Source organism: Artibeus jamaicensis, unplaced genomic scaffold (genome assembly GCF_021234435.1).
Source record: "Artibeus jamaicensis isolate MK-2021 breed Jamaican fruit bat unplaced genomic scaffold, CSHL_Jam_final contig_1016, whole genome shotgun sequence".
NCBI classification, from domain to species: Eukaryota; Metazoa; Chordata; class Mammalia; order Chiroptera; family Phyllostomidae; genus Artibeus; species Artibeus jamaicensis.
This window is the reverse complement of record NW_026521195.1, coordinates 1,395,083-1,417,964: the sequence shown is the minus strand read 5'-3', so window position 1 is coordinate 1,417,964 and position 22,882 is coordinate 1,395,083. Positions and strand designations below refer to the sequence as shown.

At 52.4% G+C, this 22,882-nt stretch overlaps 1 protein-coding gene across 7 annotated transcripts in view; it reads left to right on the top strand.

The window, feature by feature from the left end:
- COBL (cordon-bleu WH2 repeat protein) overlaps window positions 1-22,882 on the top strand; it is a 126,203-nt gene that overhangs the window by 62,131 nt on the left and 41,190 nt on the right. For all 7 annotated transcript variants that reach the window (XM_037156016.2, XM_037156014.2, XM_053661477.1 and 4 more), the window contains one exon: window positions 5,281-5,463. In XM_037156016.2, the coding sequence (XP_037011911.2) occupies window positions 5,281-5,463 (183 nt within the window). The remainder of the gene's footprint in view (window positions 1-5,280; window positions 5,464-22,882) is intronic.

The window sequence follows — 22,882 nt, the reverse complement described above, 5'->3', positions numbered from 1 at the left end:
AATACTTGTTTAGTGGCATTTTCTTCGTGGATTGTCTTTGGTATTTGTTTTCTTTCAGCAAAATGGATTTCTGTCTTCCGTGGTCCACATGATTTTCTAGGCTTGTAGCAGGAAATTGAGCAAACCATCAAAGCAGGTGATGGGGAAGCTTATTCTTTTGGGAATACCCAGATGTACAGAAAAAGACCATGGGTCTCACTTGCATTTGACTTTTCCTGACATGCCTTTCTCGGTGCCACGTGAGTCCCGTGCGGGCACACGGAAGCAGGCAGATGTGACTGTTGGCATTTCCGATGCTGATGACCCAGGCCTTCGTCCAGGTGTCATTCTGGTGGGACCCAGCACAGAGTCCAAGTGGCTCATGGCCTGTGACGGCGATGTATCGCTGGGCAGATGTAACATCCATTAGGTCAAACACCCACCAGTGGAGCCACTCTGACACATGCCTCCCTGAGTCCCGGCTTCCGAGCGTCCTCAGTGTGAGAGGGTGGGTCAAAGTCTGTAGCAACTGACCCAGAAATCGACCTGCAGGTGCAGCCTTTTTATGGCCAACTAAAGCTAGCCACTCGTACTTTCCCAAAAACCATGCATTTGGTGACTCTGGCATGAGTTTTTCTCACACTCTTTCCAGTCCTCTGAGCCGATTCAGCTGTGCCAACCTGTCCGCCGTGTCCAGGGCAAGAATGACTTTATTCTGTCCTCATTATTATTCATGTCACAGTTATTACATTTTCTCTACTGGACCCCCAGCACCGCACATGCAGAACCTGAGGGGGGCGCCCGTGAGCCCATTGCCTGAATCAGGCCCCTGCAAGGTGACTTCCGTTTGGTGTGTTGGTGATACTCTGTGTCCTGCACTGAAGCCAGACATTTCCTTGAAGTGAAGTCAGGCTACATGCGGGAAAAAGGGAATTGCTGATGTTGAGGCAGGACGCTCAACAGGGAGAGGCCCGACACTCCCTCTGTGAACAGAGACACCAAATAAAACCTCACGGCAGCGATAGAAGGGAGTGTTTCAGAATAGGAGGCGGGGTTCCAAGGTCTGGGAGGCAGTGGGGGTGGCAGTGCCGCTTCCTCTCCTTGACTGCGGGTCAAGGACCGGGTGGCCTGGGGGTGAGCCGGGGGCCAGACACTAATGACATCCCCTGGCCCAACCCTGGAGGCTGTGACAGGCACTCACTCTCAGAGAGGAGGGATGGCAATAGAATCACCAATAAAATACTAACGGATATGGGTAAATTAATTTTTTACTAAGTGTAAACCTTCTAATTAAATTTAAAATTTTACACATACATCTTGGCATACCCATATAACAAATACTTATTCTACTGATTTAAAATTTATTTGCTACATGACTTGTAACTCTACATAATTATCAGCCATAGCACTTAAAGGGCGGCAATAAAACGAAGTCAGCAGTGCCATGTTATTAAGAAGCCAGCCCTCGAACTCTTGGGTGCACTTCTGTCTCACGCTGGCAATGGGCTGAGAGAAGGCAGCATTCTCTCGGCTGCGGGCCTCTCCCCCAAGACAGCCCTCGTTAGATGACAAGTCTGCAGTCCCCTGTGGCAGCTGGGACTCCCCATCCCCAAGAGGATGAGCAGTAAAGTCCCCTGTGAAGACCCGAAGTCCCTACCGGCTGGGGAGGTAGGTGGGCTTTGGCCCTGGGTAAACAGGGAGCCTGCCCCTGGGGCAGGGTGGGTTCAGTTCCAGGGTGGTCTGTGTTCTGAGGATCCCTGGGTGGCCCCCCAAGACACCTGTGCTAGGACACCGGAGAGGTCCCACATCAGGCATGAAATGCAAATGCCCCAAGCCCAGGGCTGCCCCACCAGCCCGCCAGCCACAGGCAGATGGCAGGACGAGGGGGAGGGGGCACTGTCTGGGCACACCCGTCCTGCAGCTCCTGTGTGCGGGGAAGCTGATTTGCATTTGGAGACCGCACCCACCTCAGCCAGCTCCTCCTGGCACCTGGAAACCCAGGCTGCGATTCAGGAAGCAAAGGTGCCCTCCTGGTGATGGGTGTCACCCAACGAAAGGCCACATGGGGACCTTGGAAAAGTTAATTAAGGGGTTCATCACCCATTTTCTCCTTGTGCTTTTGGTTTGGTGAGTGTGCTGAGAGATTCTGGGCCAAGGCAGTTCCATAAAAAGGCAGACAGCCTGTGAACCTACCTGCAGGGAGGGACTCCTCAGGCCCGAGAGGGGAGGGAAGGAACCTAGGTGCCAACCTGTTACCTGAACACTCAGGCATACGGGGCGGGGGCGGGGGAAATCTGCTGCTCTTCAACAAGCCACAGCCTTTCCTGGTCATGCAGAGCACAATTTAGTTTGACTTGAACTTCACACGGTCCCACATTTTCAGTTCTGTCCCAGCAATTACCGGGGCACTGCCCCTAATAGCCTGTCCCAAAATGTGCTTCCTCTGGCCTCTCAGTGTTGTTATTACAGGTTGTATTATTTATTCTGTATTTTAGTTCAGCCTTTCCCATAATGCTTCTTACATCCTTATGATGTGGGGGTAGATGAAACCCCTCCCCTGTGCCATGTGCATGGAAGAGCAGGACTTTTGGAGAGGAGTGTATTTTGTCCTGAGATTAGATGATGTGTGACTTAGAGGTGGCCGTCACCCACATCGGGTCACGGCAGTGCAGGCACACCTGTGCTAATACGCGGACACAGGCCACTGGTGAGCAGGTGGAGGGGCCACCCGCAGGTCGCCAGGGTGCGCGTGAGCCGAGCCCGCCAGTCCCTTCCTGCGCCTGGAGAAGGGGCACTGTCCTGCTGAGAAGGGAACCACGGCGTGTCCCCATACCTTGTTCTCAGCTGGTGGCCTTTCAGTTTGTGTTCCCGCGTTTGCTCCCTTGATTCTTTGACAAACCATTAAAAAAAGTACTGAATTCTTTCGACAGAGGGCAGCATGGGGCAAGGAGAGGAAGGACTCAGAGGCAGCCCAGACTGGGGGGAGTTTCCTTCAGTCCTGGGAGCTGCCGGCCGGGCTGAGACCCTTGTCCCTCCGCTCCTGGGAAAACTGAGTTAGACGGTTCATATCCACTGCAGAGTGTGCACGCGATTTTCAATCGGTTTGATGGAGAAAAATAACTTTTTTGAAAGCATTTCAGTTTCCGTCTTTCATATTTACTTCCATTTCCATTTGTAATGATGTTATGTTTAAATTTTGCCCCCTCGGGGGCAATAACCATTGAAAAGTCTTCTATTCCATTCATTTCCGTGGAACACAGTTATTGGAAGATGATTGTTTTAGTGACCAAATGTAAATGAAAGCCCAAAATAAGCATGTTATCAATCAAAAGGAAGCTCTAGAGTCGCCCCACCCTAGCAGTATCTGACCGAGCTTTGGAGGACCTGGGCGGAGTGGGTTCTCGACGGCTGCTGTAGGCTATCCTTAGGGCGACCAAAGCAGTTCCCTTCATCCGTAAGCAGCAAACACACGTCCAAGTCCCTCACCGGCCACCTCTGAAGGTCACGGGGACCTGGTAGACTGGCTCACGTGACTGGTTCTCACACAGCAGCATCTGCCTGGCCAGAGTGGACAGTTTAAGAAATGGGGGCAAGATCACTCCCCACCCTTGCTTTTTGGGGGTCAGTTTATCTTGAACAGAAGGGTTGCAAGCACAGCATGTCCCATTTGTCTCCAGAAGCATGTTCTGGTGGGAGTCTGGCTTCCCCACCCCCACCCATTCCGGATAAGGCTCCCTCCCCAGGCCGTGTGGCGTAGTGCGTGCTCTTATGACTGTGCAGACGTGCGTGAGCACACACATGGCCGTGGGCTCCCACGGAAGAGCAACGCTCACCTTGGTCCCCAATATGAGACATCCCCGCAGCAAGGTCCTGCCCGTGTGTGCCTGGCGGGGGCTGCCCGGGAGAACTGAGGCCAGTTCTGCCCCTCAAGGAGGGGAAAGGCCAAGACGTCAGAATGCCACGAAGGCAGGGGAGCTGCGGAATCCAACCCAACCCCCCCGGAAACAGCCTGAGGAGTCTTTCAAAGGGCGTTCTGCACAGGTCTTCAGAGACCATGCAGGACACTCAGAGGGCTGAGCAAGTGTCAGGCACACAGAGCCGTCGGGTGCAGGTTGGAACAGAAGCAGTTAGCGTCAGGGTTGGGAAGAGCACTGTCAGGATCAGCATGCTTACAGGGGTCCCGGAGCGGGCCTGGTGGACATCCGAGACAGCAACGGCTATGCGGGCAGGCGTGGTGTGCGCTCCTCCCTGGTGTTTCACAAGCTTGAACAAACCTCGGCATCTTCTGTCCGCCTCCCCTTTGTGTGTGGAACCAGGGGAGGTGAGTGAGCCATCCATCCGGGGAAACTGCTACGCCCCTCCAGACCCCGGCTGTCCCTCCTCTGGTCCCTGGTTTATGCGGTAGCCCTGAGATCTGCCTCCTTGGGTCCTCATGGCTGTTCTGGAGAGGGGCGGAAGGCAGAGTATTTGACAGAGTTTACTTTGCGGTGACCGGTTCGCTGCGTCACGGGCCTGTTGTCTGAAGAACTGACAGCTGGGGAAAACATTTATGCTTTTTCTTTACTCTTTTCCATGGGAGCCCAGGTGGGCGTGGATGAATTTCCTGGGTGTGGGGCTACTTCCTGTAGGTCCTCACCTGTTTCTTTCAGGAGCTTGCAGTTGGTGAACAAGGTGCTGGACACCTGGGCTGCCCAGTGTCTCCCAAGGAAGCTGGACCTGGCCTGCTCGGCCTCCTTCGGGGCCCTGCTGGGCGGGACAGTGGTTGGGGTGGAGAGAAGGTGCGCCAGGCGGTGCTAGGCTCGGTCTTGTTTTCCATTCAGAACTGGAGGGCAGGTTCTTTAAATGCTCCTTCTGCATAAACCCTTCCTCTCGCTAAGCAGATCCTCAGGTGAGGATCTAAAAGATAAAATAAAAAGTGTGGTTTTGTTCATTTTCAAGAACAAATGCGATGCTTGTCTTTCTCTGACTGACTTATTTCACTAAGTACAATACCCTGTAGGGCCATCTATTCTTTTTCACGGCCAAGTAAGAGTCCATTGTGTAAAGGTGCCTCAGCTTTGCTGTCCACTCGTCTGCTGATGGGCACTGGGCTGCTTTCCAGTCTCACAGCAGGAGTCTGTCCTGTGGCATCTTCTGCGATGGTTTTCCCAGGGAAATGAAAATGCGGGTTTTGCCCAGGCTGGCCAAGCCTGCCTGCCCATGGACAGACTAGGGCGGCCGGCAGGCGTGGTGTTTGGGACGGAGCATCCACAGAGAAAGGGTGTGTCCAGTGATGACACATATCTGTCCCTCCCCTAACAGGGCTGTTTGACGACACCCAGCTCCCCTTCCGTGAACTCCCGCTCCGTCACTCTGGGCCCGTCCCTCTCGCTGAGCAACATCTCAGGCCTGTCTGTCAAGTCGGACGTGAAGAAGCGCCGGGCCCCTCCTCCTCCGTCCCTGCCTGGCTCCGGGCCACCGGTACAAGACAAGGCATCAGAAAAGGTAGGGGAAGGGCAGCTCTTGGGACAAGTTGTTTTTTTTTTAAAGAAGTACATCAAGATTTTTTTAATTGTCCTGTAACTTCAAGGGGTATCTGATCTTTTTATGATGCATTTTTTTATTACGTATTGGTTTCAGGTGTATGCTTAGTGGTTAGACAATTGAATCCTTTAGATAGTGTTCCCCTCAATCTTTCCAGTAGCCACCTGGCCTCACACATAGTAATGAGGGTATTATTGACTGTGTTCCCTGTGCTGCACTTGACATCCCTGTAACTATCTTGTAACTACAATTGGTACTTCGTAGTCCCCTCGCCATTCCATCCAGCCCCCCACCCCTCCCTCCTGCAGCCATCTGTCTATTCTCTGTGTCTACGAGTCTGTTTCTGTTTTGTTTGTGCGTTTATTTGTTCTTTAAATTACACATATAAGTGAAGTCATATGGTGTTTGTTCTTCTCTGATCAACTTATTTCACTATATTATAATACCCTCCAGGTCCATCCATGCTATCATAAAGGGTAATATTTTTATCCTTTTTCACAGGCAATTAATATTCCATTGTGTGTGTGTAATACAGCTTTCTTATCCACTCGTCTACTGATGGACACTTGGGCTGCCTCCAAATCTCGGCTATTGTAAATAAGACTGCCATGAATATAAGGGTACATAGATTCCTTGAAATCGATATTTCAGATTTTGAATGTATTCAGATCTTTGGATGTATTCCCAGAAGTGGAATTACTGGGTCATAAAGCTGTTCCATTTTCTATTTTTTGGCATAACGGCTGTCCCAGTCTGCATTCCCAGCAGCAGTATGCCAGACTCCACTTTCTCCGCATCCTCGCCGACACGTGTTCTTTGTGGATTTATTGACAGTAGCCATTCTGGCAGGTGTGAGGTGACATCTCACTGTGGCTTTAATTCACGTCTCTGATGATTAGTGGCGTTGCACATCTTTTCATGTGTCTGTCGGTCACCTCTGTGTCCTCTTTGGAGAAGTGTCTCTTCAGGTCCTTTGCCCATTTTTTAATTGGGTTGGTTTTTCTTTGGTGTTGAGGGGGTATGAATTGTTTATAAATTTGGGATATAAATTCTTTATCAGAGGTTATCATTGGCGAGTATGTTCTCCCACTTAGTAGCTTGCCTCTTCGTCTTGGGGATGGTTTCCTTTGCTGTGCAAAACCGTTCTGTTTGCTGCCACTTCATTTGTTTATCTTCCTTTTGTTCCCTTGCCTGAGGAAACATAGCAGACAAAGTATCTTTACATGAACCAGCGAAATCCTGGGCCTTCTCGGGTGCGCTGCAATCTTGCCAGGCTGTGGCTTTGCCTAGGAGAGTGTTTAGGACGCATGTTTAACCTTTATCTAGACGTGGAGGTGAGATGCCACCCTGCTTTGTTTACAGGGGGTAGGAAACTAATTTTGTGTCGGTATGTATTCCTTCCAGTCCCATGCTTGTCGGTCAACATCAGTCCTATGCTTGTTGCTCATCATTTTATTTGGAGCATTGACATTTTGGGCATCATTATGATTGCTTCCTGAGGAAATGGCGCAGTAAGGACGTGGTGAGACACCTGGACTTGAAGAGATAGGGGGGCCACACCCTATACTTTAGATGCCCTACCATCCGACTCACAGCCAGGCGGAAATGTGTACACATTAAGTTGCTATGTGTGATGTCACATTTGTCTGGGGAGCCGCCTTTTTCAGGGCGACCTTCAGAGCCGGGGGTTGTCATTACCTGTGGACCAGAAGCACCTGTTGTGTGACATCTTCTGCGATGGTTTTTCCAGAGAAGTGACTATGTGAGTTTTGCCCGAGCTTTATCGGCCTGCTGGGGCCTAAAAAGAACCTGAGTTGCGATATCAAACCCTCACTTTTCTGCGGCGGGGCGGGGAGGAGGGCGGGGCACTTTTTGACAGTAACTCCTTTCACGGCTTGGAACAGGACACGGTCAAAGACACACACTTATTTTCCCACCCCTCCTCCGTCGGGTAGGCGTGGCCAGGGCGGGGCCAGGCTTCTGGCTGGTTTAGAGGCTGGGTTCTCCCAGGCACAGGGTCCGCGTGCACCCGGCATCCGGCAGACCTGCAGCACGGAGATATGGCCGCGGGGTCCCTAGAAGCTGAGACGGTTCCCAGGGCACCGCGCCCCGCTTCCAGGGGAGGTGCCGCGCATGCGTGTGAGTCAGGTGTACTCGGGATGCAGACGGGAATCCTCGTCCTCAGGGGAAACGGCTTCTCCGGATTTCAGTAGCTGAGTTAGAGCGCACTAGGGTGCCCCAGTGGGAAAAGGCGCAGGAAGCCGGAGATCGGGAATCCCGGAGGAAAACAAACAGCGTTCCCTGCCCAACGGAGGGAGCGGAGTTCCCTTTCAGGCACCGAAAGCTTTTTTGCGGAGATCTGTTTTGTTTGGCACGGAATGCGTGGAGAAATTGGCTCAGGAGACCGTCTCCCTCTTTAAGCGTGTGAATGGCATATGGATTCGCTTTCAGCATTTGCTATGAATATGGGGTTGTTTTTTTTTACTTTTTTTAAATGAGAGCTATTTTGTTATTTACTTATTTCTGAGAAAGGAACCCAAAAGTATACTGCCGTCACTGTCGGGAAGAACGTCAGTTCCTTCTTCGTGAATTTCCTTCCATGTAAAGATAAGACGTTTGTTTGGGGAGCCTTATTTCTACACTATGGTTACCAACAGGAATATCCTGGATGAGAAGAAAAGGCTTATTTTCAAGGACATGCTTACTTTATAAGAAAATGAGAATGCCTGTATTAGACTTTTTTCTTGTTACCTAGTATTAAAAATCCAGCATTTGCTTATTCGGGTCATATAGGAGGAATCATTTCAGCCATCTTCCAGTTCATTTCAAACTTTTTAAGAAATGTCATCTTGCTATCAGTATTGTAACCTGATTATACTCTTATTTGGTCATTAGTGTTTGTTATTTTTTCATCCTCACCCAAAGATATGTTTGTTGTTTTTAGAGAGAGGGGAAGGGAAAGAAAGAGGGAGGAACATCGATCGGCTGCCTCCCACCCGAGTCCCACCCAGGGACCGAACCCACAACCTTTTGGTGAACAGGCCGATGCTGCACGCCCCCGCTGAGCCACCCGGCCGGGGCGTGTTCTTTTTATGTCTAAAAGCACTTTTCGAAGATCTTTTCCAGCGAGAGAAGTGAGCGCTGCCCTTGAGCGGGCAAGCCTGTCAGCCGAGCGAGAGATCAGACAGGTGGCAGGACCGGCCTCCCACGCTGGACCCTCCCCCTCTCTTCCCAGGACCCCGGGGAGTCAGTGGGGCCTCTCTCGGGAAAGCAGGAACTTCGGAATTTGCGTGCAAATGGCATGTCATGCATCGCTTTGCTGAGGGGGCCAAAGCAGTTCCTGGGTCCTTCTGTGTGCTTTCTAGGGAGCCCCCCTGGAAAGGGGGGCAAGTCTGGACAGCACCTGCGACATTTGCTTGTCACTAAGAGGAAAGAGCTGCCAGTGAGTCCCCTGGGTGCCGGGGCTGGGAGTGGCTGCCAGGGTGGGACAGGGACCTGGGACAGTGATGTCACTGCTCCCACCGTCCTCGGTGAGGAAGAGCAGGATGGGACTAGAGGCACAGACACCACGAGCAGCGCTGGGTCCTGAGGGCTCAGGCAAGGGGAGGAGCAACAGGGGTGCCCGAGGGCTGGGCTTGTCCCTGAGCCCAGGTCTCATCTGCGCTACAGGCGCAGGGGCCTCATACCGAGGTGGGGGGAGAGATGCGAGTGGAAGCACCAGCAAAGCACTGTGCCCCTCCTGTCCCCTCTCCGCTCCCTTCCTGGGCTGTGCTGTTCTGTGACCCAGGTGTCTGCCGCTCACTTGCTGGACGTCCTGTTGACCCCTCCAGTCAGTTTGGTGTCCCAGCGCCTCTTGGCCGCACTTTCTGGAAGTCCATGCACACGGGCATCACGCCTTTTCACCATTCGTGAAACTGAATGGTCTGAAACACCCCCGCAACCTTCCGGGCAGGTTTGCTGAGGAAGGTTCCCTTCTCCAGCTGAGTTGGGGAAACTGAGTCTGGCACCACGTGGAAGGGCATGCAGCACAGCCCCACTGGCTCCCCATCCCCAGTCTCTCGGGGCACCGCCCGCCACCGCCCTCAACCAGGGACGCCATGATGGTCCCTCCTTCACCTGCAGAAGGAGAGCAGATGGGACCCAGCCGAGTTTGGAGAGGGGACACGTTCCCTCTCTGACAAAGTCGGAGGCACAGACCTTGGTGAGGAAGAGGCTCTGGGCATCCAGACGGGCTCCTGTGTCCCCATGGACACTAGTACTTCCTTCCAGCTGGCCTCCAGGACCCGCAGGTGTGGCTGCAGGCTTCCTGCTCCCTCTGCCACGGTGAGCAACGTGCGTCTCTGTATTGGATACTGAGGGGCCACCCTTCCTTCCACTCTGCGGGCCAGCTCCTCCCGGGAAGGTCAAGAGCAGGGCAGGTTCAGCTGCAGGTCAGAACCTCGAGGGCACATCCCTCCTCCAGGGGAGCCAGGTGGGCGCCAGCCGCCCCCATGCCCTCCAGGTCCCCACATCCCCCGCACCCCCGCTCCCCCACGACCCCGGCAGCCCAGCAGGTCCTCCCTCCTTGTCTGGACGGGGAGAGCATCTCCCTCCCAGGGTTGAGCCCTGACAGACCTTCCGGGTTCTTCTGTGCGTGTGTGTTTCTGGGCTCATGGGGGTGTCTCTTTCTGTGGAAAATTCAGAAGTCTCAGTGGAACAAAAGACAGTTCAAGCACCTCTCCCCACAGTGTGCCCTCACCCCCACTTTTTTGTCCCAAGTAGGATGCAAGGAGTAACTTCCTGTCAAAAAAAAATAATGCCCTCTCCCCCTTCCCCCCCCCCGCCCCTGCTCCCTCCGCCACCCCCCACCGAATGTCGCATGCCCTGCTGCCAGCCTGCCAACTCGGTTTCCCTCTGGAGAAAGGTGGAGCCACATCCTCCCAGCAGCCCCTGCACTCGGGTGCACGTGGCGGTCTCCCTCTCTCAGGGGCCCTGCGGTGCCCTCCCCAGGGGTCTTGTCTTTCTCCATTGTTGGGGGGAAGACCTACTTCAGTACCCAGCGGCTCAGACTGCCTGTGGGGCACTGGTGCTTGTTCAGTTTCACATCCTTATAGTGATGACTCACGTCGTGAGCTCCTCTCAGGGACGGGGCAGGGGCAGCTGTGGACAGGGACCACCGACCTCCAGAGCCATCCGACAGTGACTGGCTCCCCTTCATGTCCTAGCCCCAGTGCAGCGCCTGGCATGCAGAGGGGTGTGGGCTCAGTGGCAGAGCTGGGGGGAGAGTCCCAGCCACTCCAGGACCTGGTGGTCCCCAGTCTCCTTAAACGAGTACCAGTCTGTCTGGGGGGTGGGGGGTCTGGCTCTGGGAGTGGGCAGGGGGGCCGTCAGGATGTGGAGCAATGTGATAAGCTGGGCTGATCATCAATGAGCTGCCATTCAGGGTTGGGGGCATGTAGAAGCCAAGTCAGGGACTCCAGGGACCCCAGATCAGTCACTCCTGTGCCCTGCATGCTATCAATTGCACAGGAGAGTAACCCGGACCCTAGGTCCCACCCAGTCCTCTCCCTACAACCCAGTCCAAGACTGACTGACCCTGGGACCCCTTGATTTCCAGGGCAAAATGGGCCTGTCTTGCCAGTGACTGCCCCCAAGGAAAGAGCACAGGTATCTTGGGGTGCTGGCCATCGGCCGAGGCTGTGAAGAGGTGAGGGCAGCCCTTGCCCCCAGCAGCAGTCACTTGACTGCCAGCCCACTGGAGTGCCAATGGGGCTGCACCTGGCATGACTGTGTCTGGCACCTATTTTAAGAGACAAAGACTAAAGATGCCCATAAGAGAGCATTCTGGGAATTGAAGAGCCTAGAAATGACCATCCCTTATTTGAAAACCAGCAGAAAATAGACTATTTCGGCTGAAAAAAGTAAGGTCTCCCTGGGGTAAGAGAGATGTTGGGTCAAACACATGTGTGATCGCTCCATGCAGATGTTTTGGTTCCTGTCCAGAGGGGGCGCCGTGCTTATCTCTCCAAAGGGCAGGATGTTTTGGAGACACTGGTTTCTCATGGAACAGGGAAAGCACTTTCTGTCAGGCAGAGCTGGGGGAGGGAGCGGTGACTGGGTAGGGAGAACAGCAGGACAGATTTAGGGTTCGTCCCATTGTCTCGTCGGAAGATGACACTCCATTAGCTCAGTCCTGCAGGGACTGCGGTCCCCGCTTCTCCCTTTGGAGAGAACAGGCACACGAGGCCAAGTCCCTCACTCAAGGTCAAGACCTTGAGTAAACTGAGCAGCAGAGTGAACACTCTGTCCGAGAAAGGCCTTCACAAGCCCCGTAGTCTGAACTCTCACGTCCCGTCCTCATTGCCCCCAGCCAGGCTGAGTGCAGTCTTCTGGTCTGCTAGGGCCGCCCCACCAAAGTGCCGCCACCCACAAGTCACCATCGAAGCGCTGGCACGTGTGATGTTGTGACCGGTGATAAGAAGTGTCTGTCTTGCCCTGGCTGGGTGGCTCAGCTGGTGGGAACATCCACGCATGAACCTCGGTTGCAGGTTCAGTCCTATTGGGTGCAAACGATCCCTGGTCCAGGTGAGTGTGGGAGGCAACGATTGTTGCTTCTCTCGTGCATCCATATCTCTCTTTCCCCCCTTCCTCTCTCTCTATAAAGCAGTGAAAAGATGTCCTCCAGTGAGGATAAAAAGAAAAAAAAATGTATCTTGTCGTCGATTGGACCTGTTCCTGGCACACAACACCCCGACAGTGATAATTGGAATTTCCTAAGTAAGGAGAGAGTGATAAGCGTCCTTTTCTATGTTAATGGTGACTTTTGGAAAGCCCCTTGACGTGGGGACTGGGTGCACTGGAGCCGACGTGGGGGCTGGGTGCACTGGAGCCGACCATACGAATGAATTTTCAGCCCCACCCACCTCACCTCCAGGAAGGAAGAGGGGCTGGAGGTCAAGTTCAATTCCGTTTGCCAATGACTTAATCAGCCTTGACTGTGTAACGAAGCCTCCATTAACCGCTCCCCCAACACAGGATTCAGAGGTTCCCGGCTGGTGAACATGTGGCGATTTGTGGAGCTTGGTGCTGGGGGAGGTTTGGAAGCTCTGAAACCCTCCCGCCTCAGCTGGCCCTGAGCCTCTCTTCCTTCTGGCTCTTCCCGAGCTGTAACCCTTTGTAGGAAACCAGTGATCTAGTAAGTAGAACATTTCTCTGAGTTTGGTGAGCCCCTCTAGCGAATGAATCGCACCCACTGAGGGGGTCCTGGGAACCTCCAGTCCACAGTCAGTCACTCAGAAGCTCAAGGTGGACTTGTAACTGGTGTCTGAAATCAGGGGTTGGGGGGTGTCTCATGGGACTGAGCCCTGGACCAGCAGAATCGGATGCTGTGTGTCTGTGAGTGGATGGCGTCAGAATGGAGTTGACTTGTCGGATGTCCAGATGGTGTCTGAGAGTTACTTGATGGCATGGAAACTGCCCCCCCCCACACACACACACAATGCACATCGGAACTGGGTGCAGGGCTGGTTTCCCCTGAGGCCTCTTCTTTCGGCTCGGGGACGGCCACCTTCTCACTGTGCCCCCAGGTGGCCACGCGGGGGTGCGTGTCCCTGTACTTTCTTCCTCTTTTGTAAGAACTCCAGTCCCATTGGATTAGGTCCACGCTAGTGGCCTCATTGTAACTTAATCATGCCTCGAAAACCCACCTCCAAATACAGTCACAGGCTGAGGTCCTGGGGGTCAGGACTTCAGCACGTGAATTTAGGGGACAGATTTCAGTTCACAATGGAGGGAAACCAAGTTTCTGTTTATGTGCAAACAAGTTTCTTGGCCCTAAGGAATTTAAGGATGAATAAGTTTCAGTCCCTTAAAATCTTTCAATATTTTATTGTAAGAGGTCATTTCTGTGCCCCAAATATAAGAGGATGGCCCTGGAAGGGGAGGTCATGGGGTCTGGAGGTCCAGGACAGGCAGGGTCCAACCCCTGGAAGTTTCTGCTGGTGACATTGCTTTTATGGTGCCCCCAGAAGCCCATTGAAGGGAAACCATCAGTGTTGATTGGCTCATAGGCCAGAGAACTGGCTGGGCTGAAGGTGCCCCTTGTAAATTATTTCCAGGTCGGGGGCAGGCAGGTTGTGGGGAGAGGCGATCCACTCTGGTCAGTGGGGTTTTAACTGTTAAACCAACTCAGGGCCAGGCCACCAGGCCAGGCCAGGCACATAGAAGCCCGCTCACCAGCAGAAGCCCCTTCTGTGGCTTCGGGGCAGAGAGGCCTCAGCCAGCTGGGCCCCAGGTCGGAACACAGACAGTGATAATGACCCGACCGTGATTCAGTTCTGTGCCTTAGCTTCCACTTGGACACCTGGACATCATCTCGCAGGAGTTAACCTGCCCCTGTCCTCAAGCAGTAGGTGCTGTTCTTCCCTTCACCACCCCGAGGCCAACTCCGAGGTGGACATGGGGAGGGCAGCCAAGCAGCTGGACACCTGGCCTGCAGGGGCTGGGTGCCTGGGTGCTGACTGGCATCAGAGGGAACCATGTGGCCGGCAGGTGATGTGCAGGGTGAAGTGTAGGCAGACTTGAATCTCCTCCATTCTGCCCTGCTGCCAGAGCCGGCGAGGTGGGAGTGTGTAGGTGTGTGCACACCTCCTCTGCCACCCTGGGCTGCCAGGGGACAGTCCTCAAACACAGTGCGTGTTTGCAGGGGAAGACCCCCCAAGTTTGCATGTCACCAGCAGGGGTGTCGAGGCTGGCTACTGGAAACAATTGAAACTCGGAGAGTAAAAAAACGTAGGAATCCTGGAGGAAGGGAAGATGCGTGCTCTGTGATGTGTGGGGGAGCCGGTCTTGGCACTGCGTGATGATGGCGGCCCCTCAGCCGCCCACCTGGGTCATCAGGGAAGGAGTTCTGCAGCACAGACGTCTGGCGGAATCAGGGTGGAACCAGGCCTCTGCCTGCCTGACCTTGGTCAAGGAAGCAGCGTGAACTGGGGGCTGGTGGAGAACGGTTACCTGCTGTGCTGTGCAGCATGGTTTCCCAGGTGTGGCTACTAAACACACGGAGGCGGTTCCAAAGATGAAAACTCGGGGGGTTTGAAACCCACCCTACACCATCTGAAAGAAAGGAAGGTGGCTCAGTGGGTTGGAGCATCGCCCCCGTACGCCAGCAGGTGGTTGATTTGATACCTGGTAGAGGCGTGCATGGGAGGCGATAGATCCATCTCTCTCCCTCTCTCTCTTTCCCCCCACATTTTCCTCTCTTTCTAAAATCAATAAACAACCTAGGGTAAGGATTTGAAAAAAATAAATGAAGCACCCAGCCTATACTGCAAGTGTGGCCACACACCCCGCACAAGTATCTACCAGTGCAGCTCCAATGTGGGCATCTGCTGACTTTTTGAGATGCCTCCTGTATTTTTTTTGGCGCTTTCTCAATTTCCAAAAACCTGCTTATCTGCCCAATCAGCATGTTCTAGGGCTTCCAAAGTCTTAACAGAAATGAAGGGTGAATCAAGTGAAGAACTGTGTACCGGTGTTTTGGACCTGGCCAAACGGCTTTTGCATCTGCTTTTTAAAAAATAAAGGTGTCATTTCATCTTCAGATGCCCCAGATAGAAAGTAGATCTGCCTGCTTAGCAAAGACACAAAACGAGGGAAAAGCTAAACCGTGGAGCTGCATGTGCCCCTTTAGGCACCCACAGCCAAGGGGTAGGTTTGGCCCCTGCGCGAGGGCAGGGAACAGCCAATGTGACATTTTCTGCGGCACAGAACAATCCCTCTCAAAGGGCCGGAGGAAGCAGAGGCGCCAAGGAGTTCCGCTGTGAGGCTGGAGGACGGTCCCCACTTACCACGGCGGTCCCCCACTCCCCGGGTCTGGGGCAGAGGAGGCTGCATTGTGTTCAGGAAGTGGACTTCCTTCACCAGAACAAACAGCCCTGGGAACCGCGGGTCCTACTGTGGAGCCGTGAGAGCAGCCCTGGGCGGCAGAGCCACTTCCTTGGGTGCAGATAACTGGGGGGCCAGCCCTCTGTGCTCCTGGAGAGAGGAAATGGCAGCCCTTTTCCTTGTTTCCCATCCACCTTTTGTTGTGGATTCTTCTCCCCCCTCCCCACACTTGCAGCTGGAGAGGCCAGTGTTTGTTTGAAGATTAGAGCCCTATGTATTTTTAGCTGTCCTTACCATGTGTGGCTTTTTTCACTGATAAAATCAAAATGAGAGTCAGACTTGCCAGGTTCCCACTCGCTGGCTTTCCCGGGACACTGAGGAAATGAAAGGCTGGGCTTCGCATCCTAGTTGAGCTGTTTAAATAGCCACTGTTCAAACACACTGTTCGCCGCAGCCTTGGGCTCCGACGCTTCTTTGCACGTTGGTTTTGCCTGTCAATCACGTCAGCAGTGCACTTCTCCTTGTAAAGGGAAACTGGCGTAAGTGTGATTTTATTTTCACCTTCTTATTTTGCCTTTTTACAGCTAATTATTTTCATGATTCTTTCCAAGCACCTTCATAATCAACACTCAGAAAAGCGGGTTTTAGAATGGCAACCAATACTTGAAATTCGCAGTGGGGAAGGCCCTAGTTCTGGGCAAGGCGTCTTCCAGCCTCTGGGGCCCCAGGCAGGTGGGGGTCCTGCCCAAGAGCCGTGAGCATCCTCGCCCAGCTCAGCCTTGTCTCACCTGTGATCCAGTGACTTTCATCTTTAGAAACATTTGATTTATTCTTCAACCAAACTCACACTGTTTTAGTTTCTGGGAAGCTTTTGCTTCTGTGACCCAAGGAACATGTTGAACAGAATGAAAAAGGCAACCAACCAAATGGGAGAAGAGACTTGTCAGCAGGCAAAGGCTCCCTGGTTAATTATACTCAACAGTTTCCAGTTCCCTTTGCTTCCTTCCTCTATTAGTAACTAGCTAACTCTCTATGGTAGCAACCTATCTGATAAGGGGTTAACCTCCAGAACCTATAAAGAACTCCTGTAACTCAACAACAGACAAAAAACAACCTGATTGAAAATGGGCAAAAGGCTTGCGTAGACATTTCTCTAAAGCAAAGACACAAAGAGCCAATTAGCACATGAAAACATGCTCAACATCCCTAGTCATTAAGGAAATGCTCATCAAACCACAATGAGATACCACCTCACACCCACTAGGATGCCTGCAATAAAAAAAAAAATAATAGCAGTGTGGGCAAGAATTTGGAGGAATTAAAACTCCCATGCACCGTTGGTGGGAATATAAACCGATGCAGCCCCTGTGGAAAACAGTATGGAGGTTCCTCAAAACTTTAAAATTAGAATCACAGTAGGATTCAGCCTTCCCCCTCCTGGGTTTATATTTAAAGGAAATGAAGCCAGGACCTGGACGAGATCCCTTCCCCCAGGTTCGCCACGGGATCATTCAGAATCGTGACCATCCCAACCAGTCTAAGTGCCTTTGACGAGAGACTAGACCAGGAGAGTGGGGCGTGTGTGTATTAATCAGCCACAAACGAGAAGGGACGTCTACCACTTGTGACAGTGTGGATGAACCTGGAGGGCATTGGACTAAGTAAAATGGGTCAGACGGACCGGGACAGATACTGTACGACCTCACTTACATGCAGGCTCTAAAAAGACGGAGTACAGGTACAGTAGAATGGAGGTTTGCTGCCCAGGATCAGGGTTGAAGTGGATCAAAAGTTACAAACGTCCAGCTGTAAGAAAAGTCATTTCTGGGGCCGGAATGTACAGCAGGGTGGTTACAGTCCTCAACAGTATGGCATTATATACTTGCAAGTTTCTAAGAGACTAGAAGTTAAATATTCTCACAAAAATATGTGGACCGATGGATGTGTTGTGGTGGTGATCATTTTACAGTGTGTACAGAAACCGGATCACCATGTTGCACATCTTAAACTTACACGGTGTTGTGTGTCAATTATATCTCAATAAAGAAGTACCAAAGACAATTTGAAACTACTTTTAATTTAATAAAAATAAAAATACAACATATAAAATTTGTGAGATATTTTACAGCAATGCTTGTAGAAAAATGTGTAACTAATGTTTACTAGAAAAGGAGAAAGGTTAAATTTCAGATTATCTTTTAAGATGCTAGAAAAATGATTTAAAAAAAAGAGATGCCATAGAATCCAATGAAAGCAAAAGCAGAAAGACTGGGAAGGAGATAAATGAAAACAAAGCTGTTTTATTGAAATAATCAACCAGATGGTCGATCCACATCCAGACTGAACTAAAAAAAAAGTGGGAATGTAAATTAACAGTATCAGGAATGAAGGATGACACATTAATATGATTCCATAAGTATTAAAAGATAATAAGGAAAGTGTGCTGTTTTGAAAGATCACTTTTGAAAACCTAGGTGAAATGGACAAACACATTAAAAAAAACAACTTACCGAGATGGACGCCAGCTGAAACAGGGACTCTGATGGCTTCCTGAGGACCCGGTGGCGGTGGCTACGACGGCAAATAGTCACCATCCCCATCCGTCTGCGTGCCCGCCCCCCAGTGCCTGCCCCGAGCTGTGGGGGTCAGCAGTGGTGCCCCAGGGGGCCGGTGTCGGGATGCAGAAAATAAAACATGCCAGTTAGCAGATAGGAGAAATCTTTCCAGATATGAGGAAGCCCCTCCTTGTCTGTGGGGGGTACATTTCAAGACCCCCAGCAGATGCCCGAAGCCCCAGATGGTACAAAACCTTGTAAACACTGTATTTTTTCTCATACATACCTATGATGAAGATTAATTCATGAATTAGGCACAGTATAAAATTAATAACAATAACAAAATAGGACAATTATAACAATGCACTGTCACTGAAGTTACGTGAATGTGGTCTCTCTCTCCCCCTCTGAAAATATCATAGTATATGGCACCAACCGTCCCCTTCAGGACGCACCTTCCGGCTTCTCTTCGGTGTGTTCGTATTCGCCAGCATGGCCACCCGTGTGGTTTGGAGTCATTACGTCTCCACCATGGGCCTAGTCTGGAGGTTTCTCAGATCATTGAAACTGGAACTGCCGTGTGACCCAGTGGTTCCACGGCCCGGGATTTGCCCGAAATAATTCCAGACACGAATTTGAAAAGACATCGGCACCCCGTGTTCGTTGCAGGGCTGTTTCCAACAGCCGATATCTGGAAGCCCCTGGGTGTCCTGCCCATCCTCTTAAATCAGAGCTTCCCTCCAACACACTTCTTGACCTCCGGTCACGTTACCTGTAACAGGCCAGTGAGACTCAGTGAGACTCAGAGCCCAAGGAGGCCACAGTGGCAGGGCCACTTCCCAACCTGGCTGAGGACTCCGGGGCTGTCTCCGACCTTGGGGAAAGCTGCGGGCTCCCGACCAGCCAATGGGGCCCCCCAGGTCCTGGTTCTAAGAAGGACAGAGGTGATGAGGGCAGCCCCAGGTGATGAGCGGCACCAGATCTCAGGTGTGCTGCAGAGCAGGCTGAAGTTTGGCGTCGGGTGCAGAAATGTCCCACAGCGGCACCTTTGGGCACAGTCTGGTGTCCCGTCTGCCTGGCAGGTAGTTGCTTGGCCACGTGGGGCCATGAGAACTGCATGGGCGTCCGCTGCTTATGGAATCACAGTACCAGATGCTTCCATTCACAACTACAGCCATTCTTTCCTCCAGACCTGCTGCGAGGGAGGGCAGGACAAGGAAAGGACTCAAGGTCATGCCGTGGTCATGCCTCAGCTCTGTCCACTCACTAGCTGTGTGGCCTTGGCAAGGCACCTTCTTCAAGCTCCAGCGCCTTCCTTTGTAAAACCGAGAAAGTAAAAGCACCTTTCTCTGGGGGCTGTTGAGGTAGGCGTGCACGGAGTGGTTGGCACCCCTGGTAAATGTCAGTTAATCTCTGTTGCTGCCAGTGTTAATGTTTTTAAAAGCCTACAAATACGTCGACTAGAACACTCCTCTCTAACCACCTTAGACTAACAAAGGCTCCAGAAGACAGCGTTTGCCTGCGAGACCTTGCGTTGATTGGCAGTCTCCGACCCTGCCAAGCACTCTTCCAACACGTGCCCTGACGACTGCCTGGGCAGCTGCCTGGGCCTGGAGAAGGCGTGGCGCCCCAGGTCTGTCGAGCGGCTGCGATGATCCCTGGGAGGCGTGCTGGGCCCAAGGCTGTGGGCGTCTGATGCTTCTCCAGACCCTGGAACCCGAGACAAGCCTGAGCTGTCTGTCAGTGGGAGAGGTTGCTTTTCCAGAGCCACTTTCCTGCTCTCCCCTCCTAATTATCTCCGACGGGATGTCAACCGCAGGCAGAGTTCTGGAGCCTGCCCTCATTACCCAGACTCCCCCAGGAGCTGCCAAGGGCCTGGTCAACCAGCATGAATTCATGGAAGAGACCGTGTCCCCCCATCTGAGCCCCAGAGGACAGCTTTGGCCATGTCGCCAGCCTGGAAGATCACATACACGTTGTAGAGTTCTCTCTCCTTAGACCGTGAACATACGAGGTCAGGAACTGGTGTGCCTTTGAACCCACTACAATTCCTGGCATAGAACAAGGACACAGCCACTTGTCGAGGAACTGAAGGATCAAGGTTGCACATGACATTCAACCATGTGTTGCCAACTTTTAAGAAGAGACTGAGAAGTGTGGGCCAGAAAGTAATGCAGGTGGGCAAATCCTCAGCGTTTGAACAGTGGTGATGGATCAATGGATTGATCTCAACCCCGCTGCTGGAGCTGAGGCTGTATGCCCTTCAACTTGTCACAATCTGCCTGTAACACAGAGAGGATCACAGCAGTGCAGGTGGTAGAGCCAGCATCATACCCGAGAGCCCAGACCTGAGTGAGAACGTGGGCCCAAGGAGTGCAGGCAGATTAACAGAAAAACAGACCGGCCGGGTGTGCACTCATCTGCCAAAGTCCTGGGGGCTTCGTCACAAACTCATTGTGAACCAACCACAGAGCAGGGATTCTTAAATCGGAGAAGCAGTTTTAGACCCTGATGTGTCTCAGGGTTACTGTTCTTTACCTCTGAAGCTTCATCAAAGGGATTTATTGAAAACTCCAAAGGGAGGGAGGGAGGGAGGGAGGGAGGGAGGGAGGGAGGAAGGAAGGAAGGAAGGAAGGAAGGAAGGAAGGAAGGAAGGAAGGAAGGAAGGAAGGAAGGAAGGAGAGAAAAGAGAAAGCAAAGGGAAAAAAGACAGGTGGGACAGGTACAATCACAAGGGTGTTCTGAGAGTTTAACCAAAACCAAAGCACCTCAATGTTCCACCAAAGTCCGAGGGGCTGATGGAATGAAGGCTCATGCAGCGCAGGGTGGACCAGGCAGCTGCTAAGATGTGGGCTGGCCTGCCTCCCCCACTGAGATGAATAAACAAGGATTAGTGCACCACACGGAGGAGGGAGAAGGAGTCACAGCCCTGCCCGGCAGAGACTTTGGACCGAGATGGACAGAGGCTGAGAGCTGACTGCAGGTGTGGAGGGCCCACTACAAGAGACCTGGCCTTGGACCGCACAGGAGCAGGAGGTGGAAGCATGAGGAGCGCTGACAAAGGACCGAGACTTGAGTGTGGGGCAGGGAGACCTGCAGACGCAGCTCGTCACTCTCAGCCAGGGGTTGGCCCTGCAACTGTGGACGTGAACGAACTAGAAACTCCGATGCCAGGGCCCAGACGCTCTGAGTGCACCAAAAACAGGGAATTGCATTCCACGTGCTGACCGAGACCCAGCCCTGCTCCGAAAGCCACCCCTTCAGGCAGGGAGGTTCCTGAGAGGCTCCTGGTATGGAAGAGGCCATCCTTGGCTACTTGGGGATCCCCAGTGAGCTAGCCAGGCTCCTGTCAGGCACCCGCAGGCTCCAGCCGAGCCGGCTGACCCGTCCACAGAAACGCGTTGACGAGCAGTCAGCCAGGGAGGAAAGGTCACAGAGTAACCCACAGAGGCGAAGACAAAGGTGGAGGCAGGGACTTGGAGTAAAAGACAGGGCATAAAATAGGAGGAAATGAAATAAAAAAAAACATTTCAAAAGAGGTACCTGACAGCCTCCGAGAGAAAGGGAAGGTATTGTGTCCAGGAGAACAATACTATTGATATTTAAAACTACAGAACAAAAAAGGGACTTTTGTAAAATGAAAGTGCAATTACAGGATTTCGTAAATTCACAGAAGTTGGTAAATGAAGTAAAGGAAATTTCTAAGAAAGAAAGGAGCATTTTTGAATTAGGCAAGAATATCCCAGAAAAGTTAGAAAACTGATGAAGAACCTTCAGTGGTTCACGTCATCAGATCCCCGAGGGAGAGCAGAAGGAAGGAGACTCCAAAAGGCGTGACACCAGAACGTTCTGCAGAACGGAGGGGCACGCAGCTGTCTGGGGTCGCAGGTGCGCAGACAGCAGGGGAGGACTCCACCAGGGACATGCCGTGGCCAGGTTTCAGGGCTCCATTAGGGACAGCTTCCCCCCAAGGGTGGAAGAAAGCAGGTCCTGTGGGAGGCCCCGGTGCGCCTGGCGCAGTTTCCAGCTCAGAGCCAGTGGGTCAGCATTTGAGAGGCACTAATTAACAGCCTAGATCCCATACTCAATTATGCTGACTGCTCAGGGCGGTAGAATAGAAACACTGTTACCGAACAAGAGGTCCAAGGGGGGGGCAATATTTGGCCCACCTAGGGATGCCAAAAACTGCTACAGAACAGGGGCCCTTCCCAAGGACAGAATACTATTATCTACTGGGCTCTTCTGTCTGCCGCCAATTGGAAAGACATCTCTATGTCAGAGATTTGTGAAAAGGAAATGAAATGTTTATTTAATGCTATTTAGGCTTAATGCCTCCATTAAAATATCAAAGTCTTTTAGGATATACACCTACACCCATACAGTCTCACTTCTCCCACTGTCCCAACTCCGGGTACCGTAAATCAGGAAAGGAACACACATCTGTGTTTCAGGCCGCTGGCACCATGAGCTGTGTCACCGTGCGGATAGGATCTCTCTCTCTAGTTAATCCAAAGTACTGTGGAATCCTCTCACGGTCCACTGGCAAGAGTTCTTTGTACCCAGTTCCAGTCAAAGTCTCTCCTGTTTTCCAGGCCATGCAGCCAAAGGGGGCACCCCAAAGCCGAGTGGGCCTCTTCTACGAAAGCTTCAGGGGTCTGCACTCCACCAAAAGTATGTGGCTTTCTTCTTCACCTGGCTGCAGGGATCTCCATTCTGGCAAAGCTTCGTGGTTTTCTCTTTCACCTGGGAAAGAGGGGGTCTGCACTCTGCCAAAACCGCGTGGCTCCCTCTTTCACCTCACCAAGAGGGGGTCCTTTACTTTGCTGAAACCGTGTGGCTCTCTTTTTCACCTGGCTGCAGGGGTATGCCCTCTCCCCAAAACCGCAGGGTTCTCCCCTCACCTGGACAAGAGGGGACCCTTACTTTGCTGAAAACGCGTGGCTCTCCCTTTCATCTGGCTG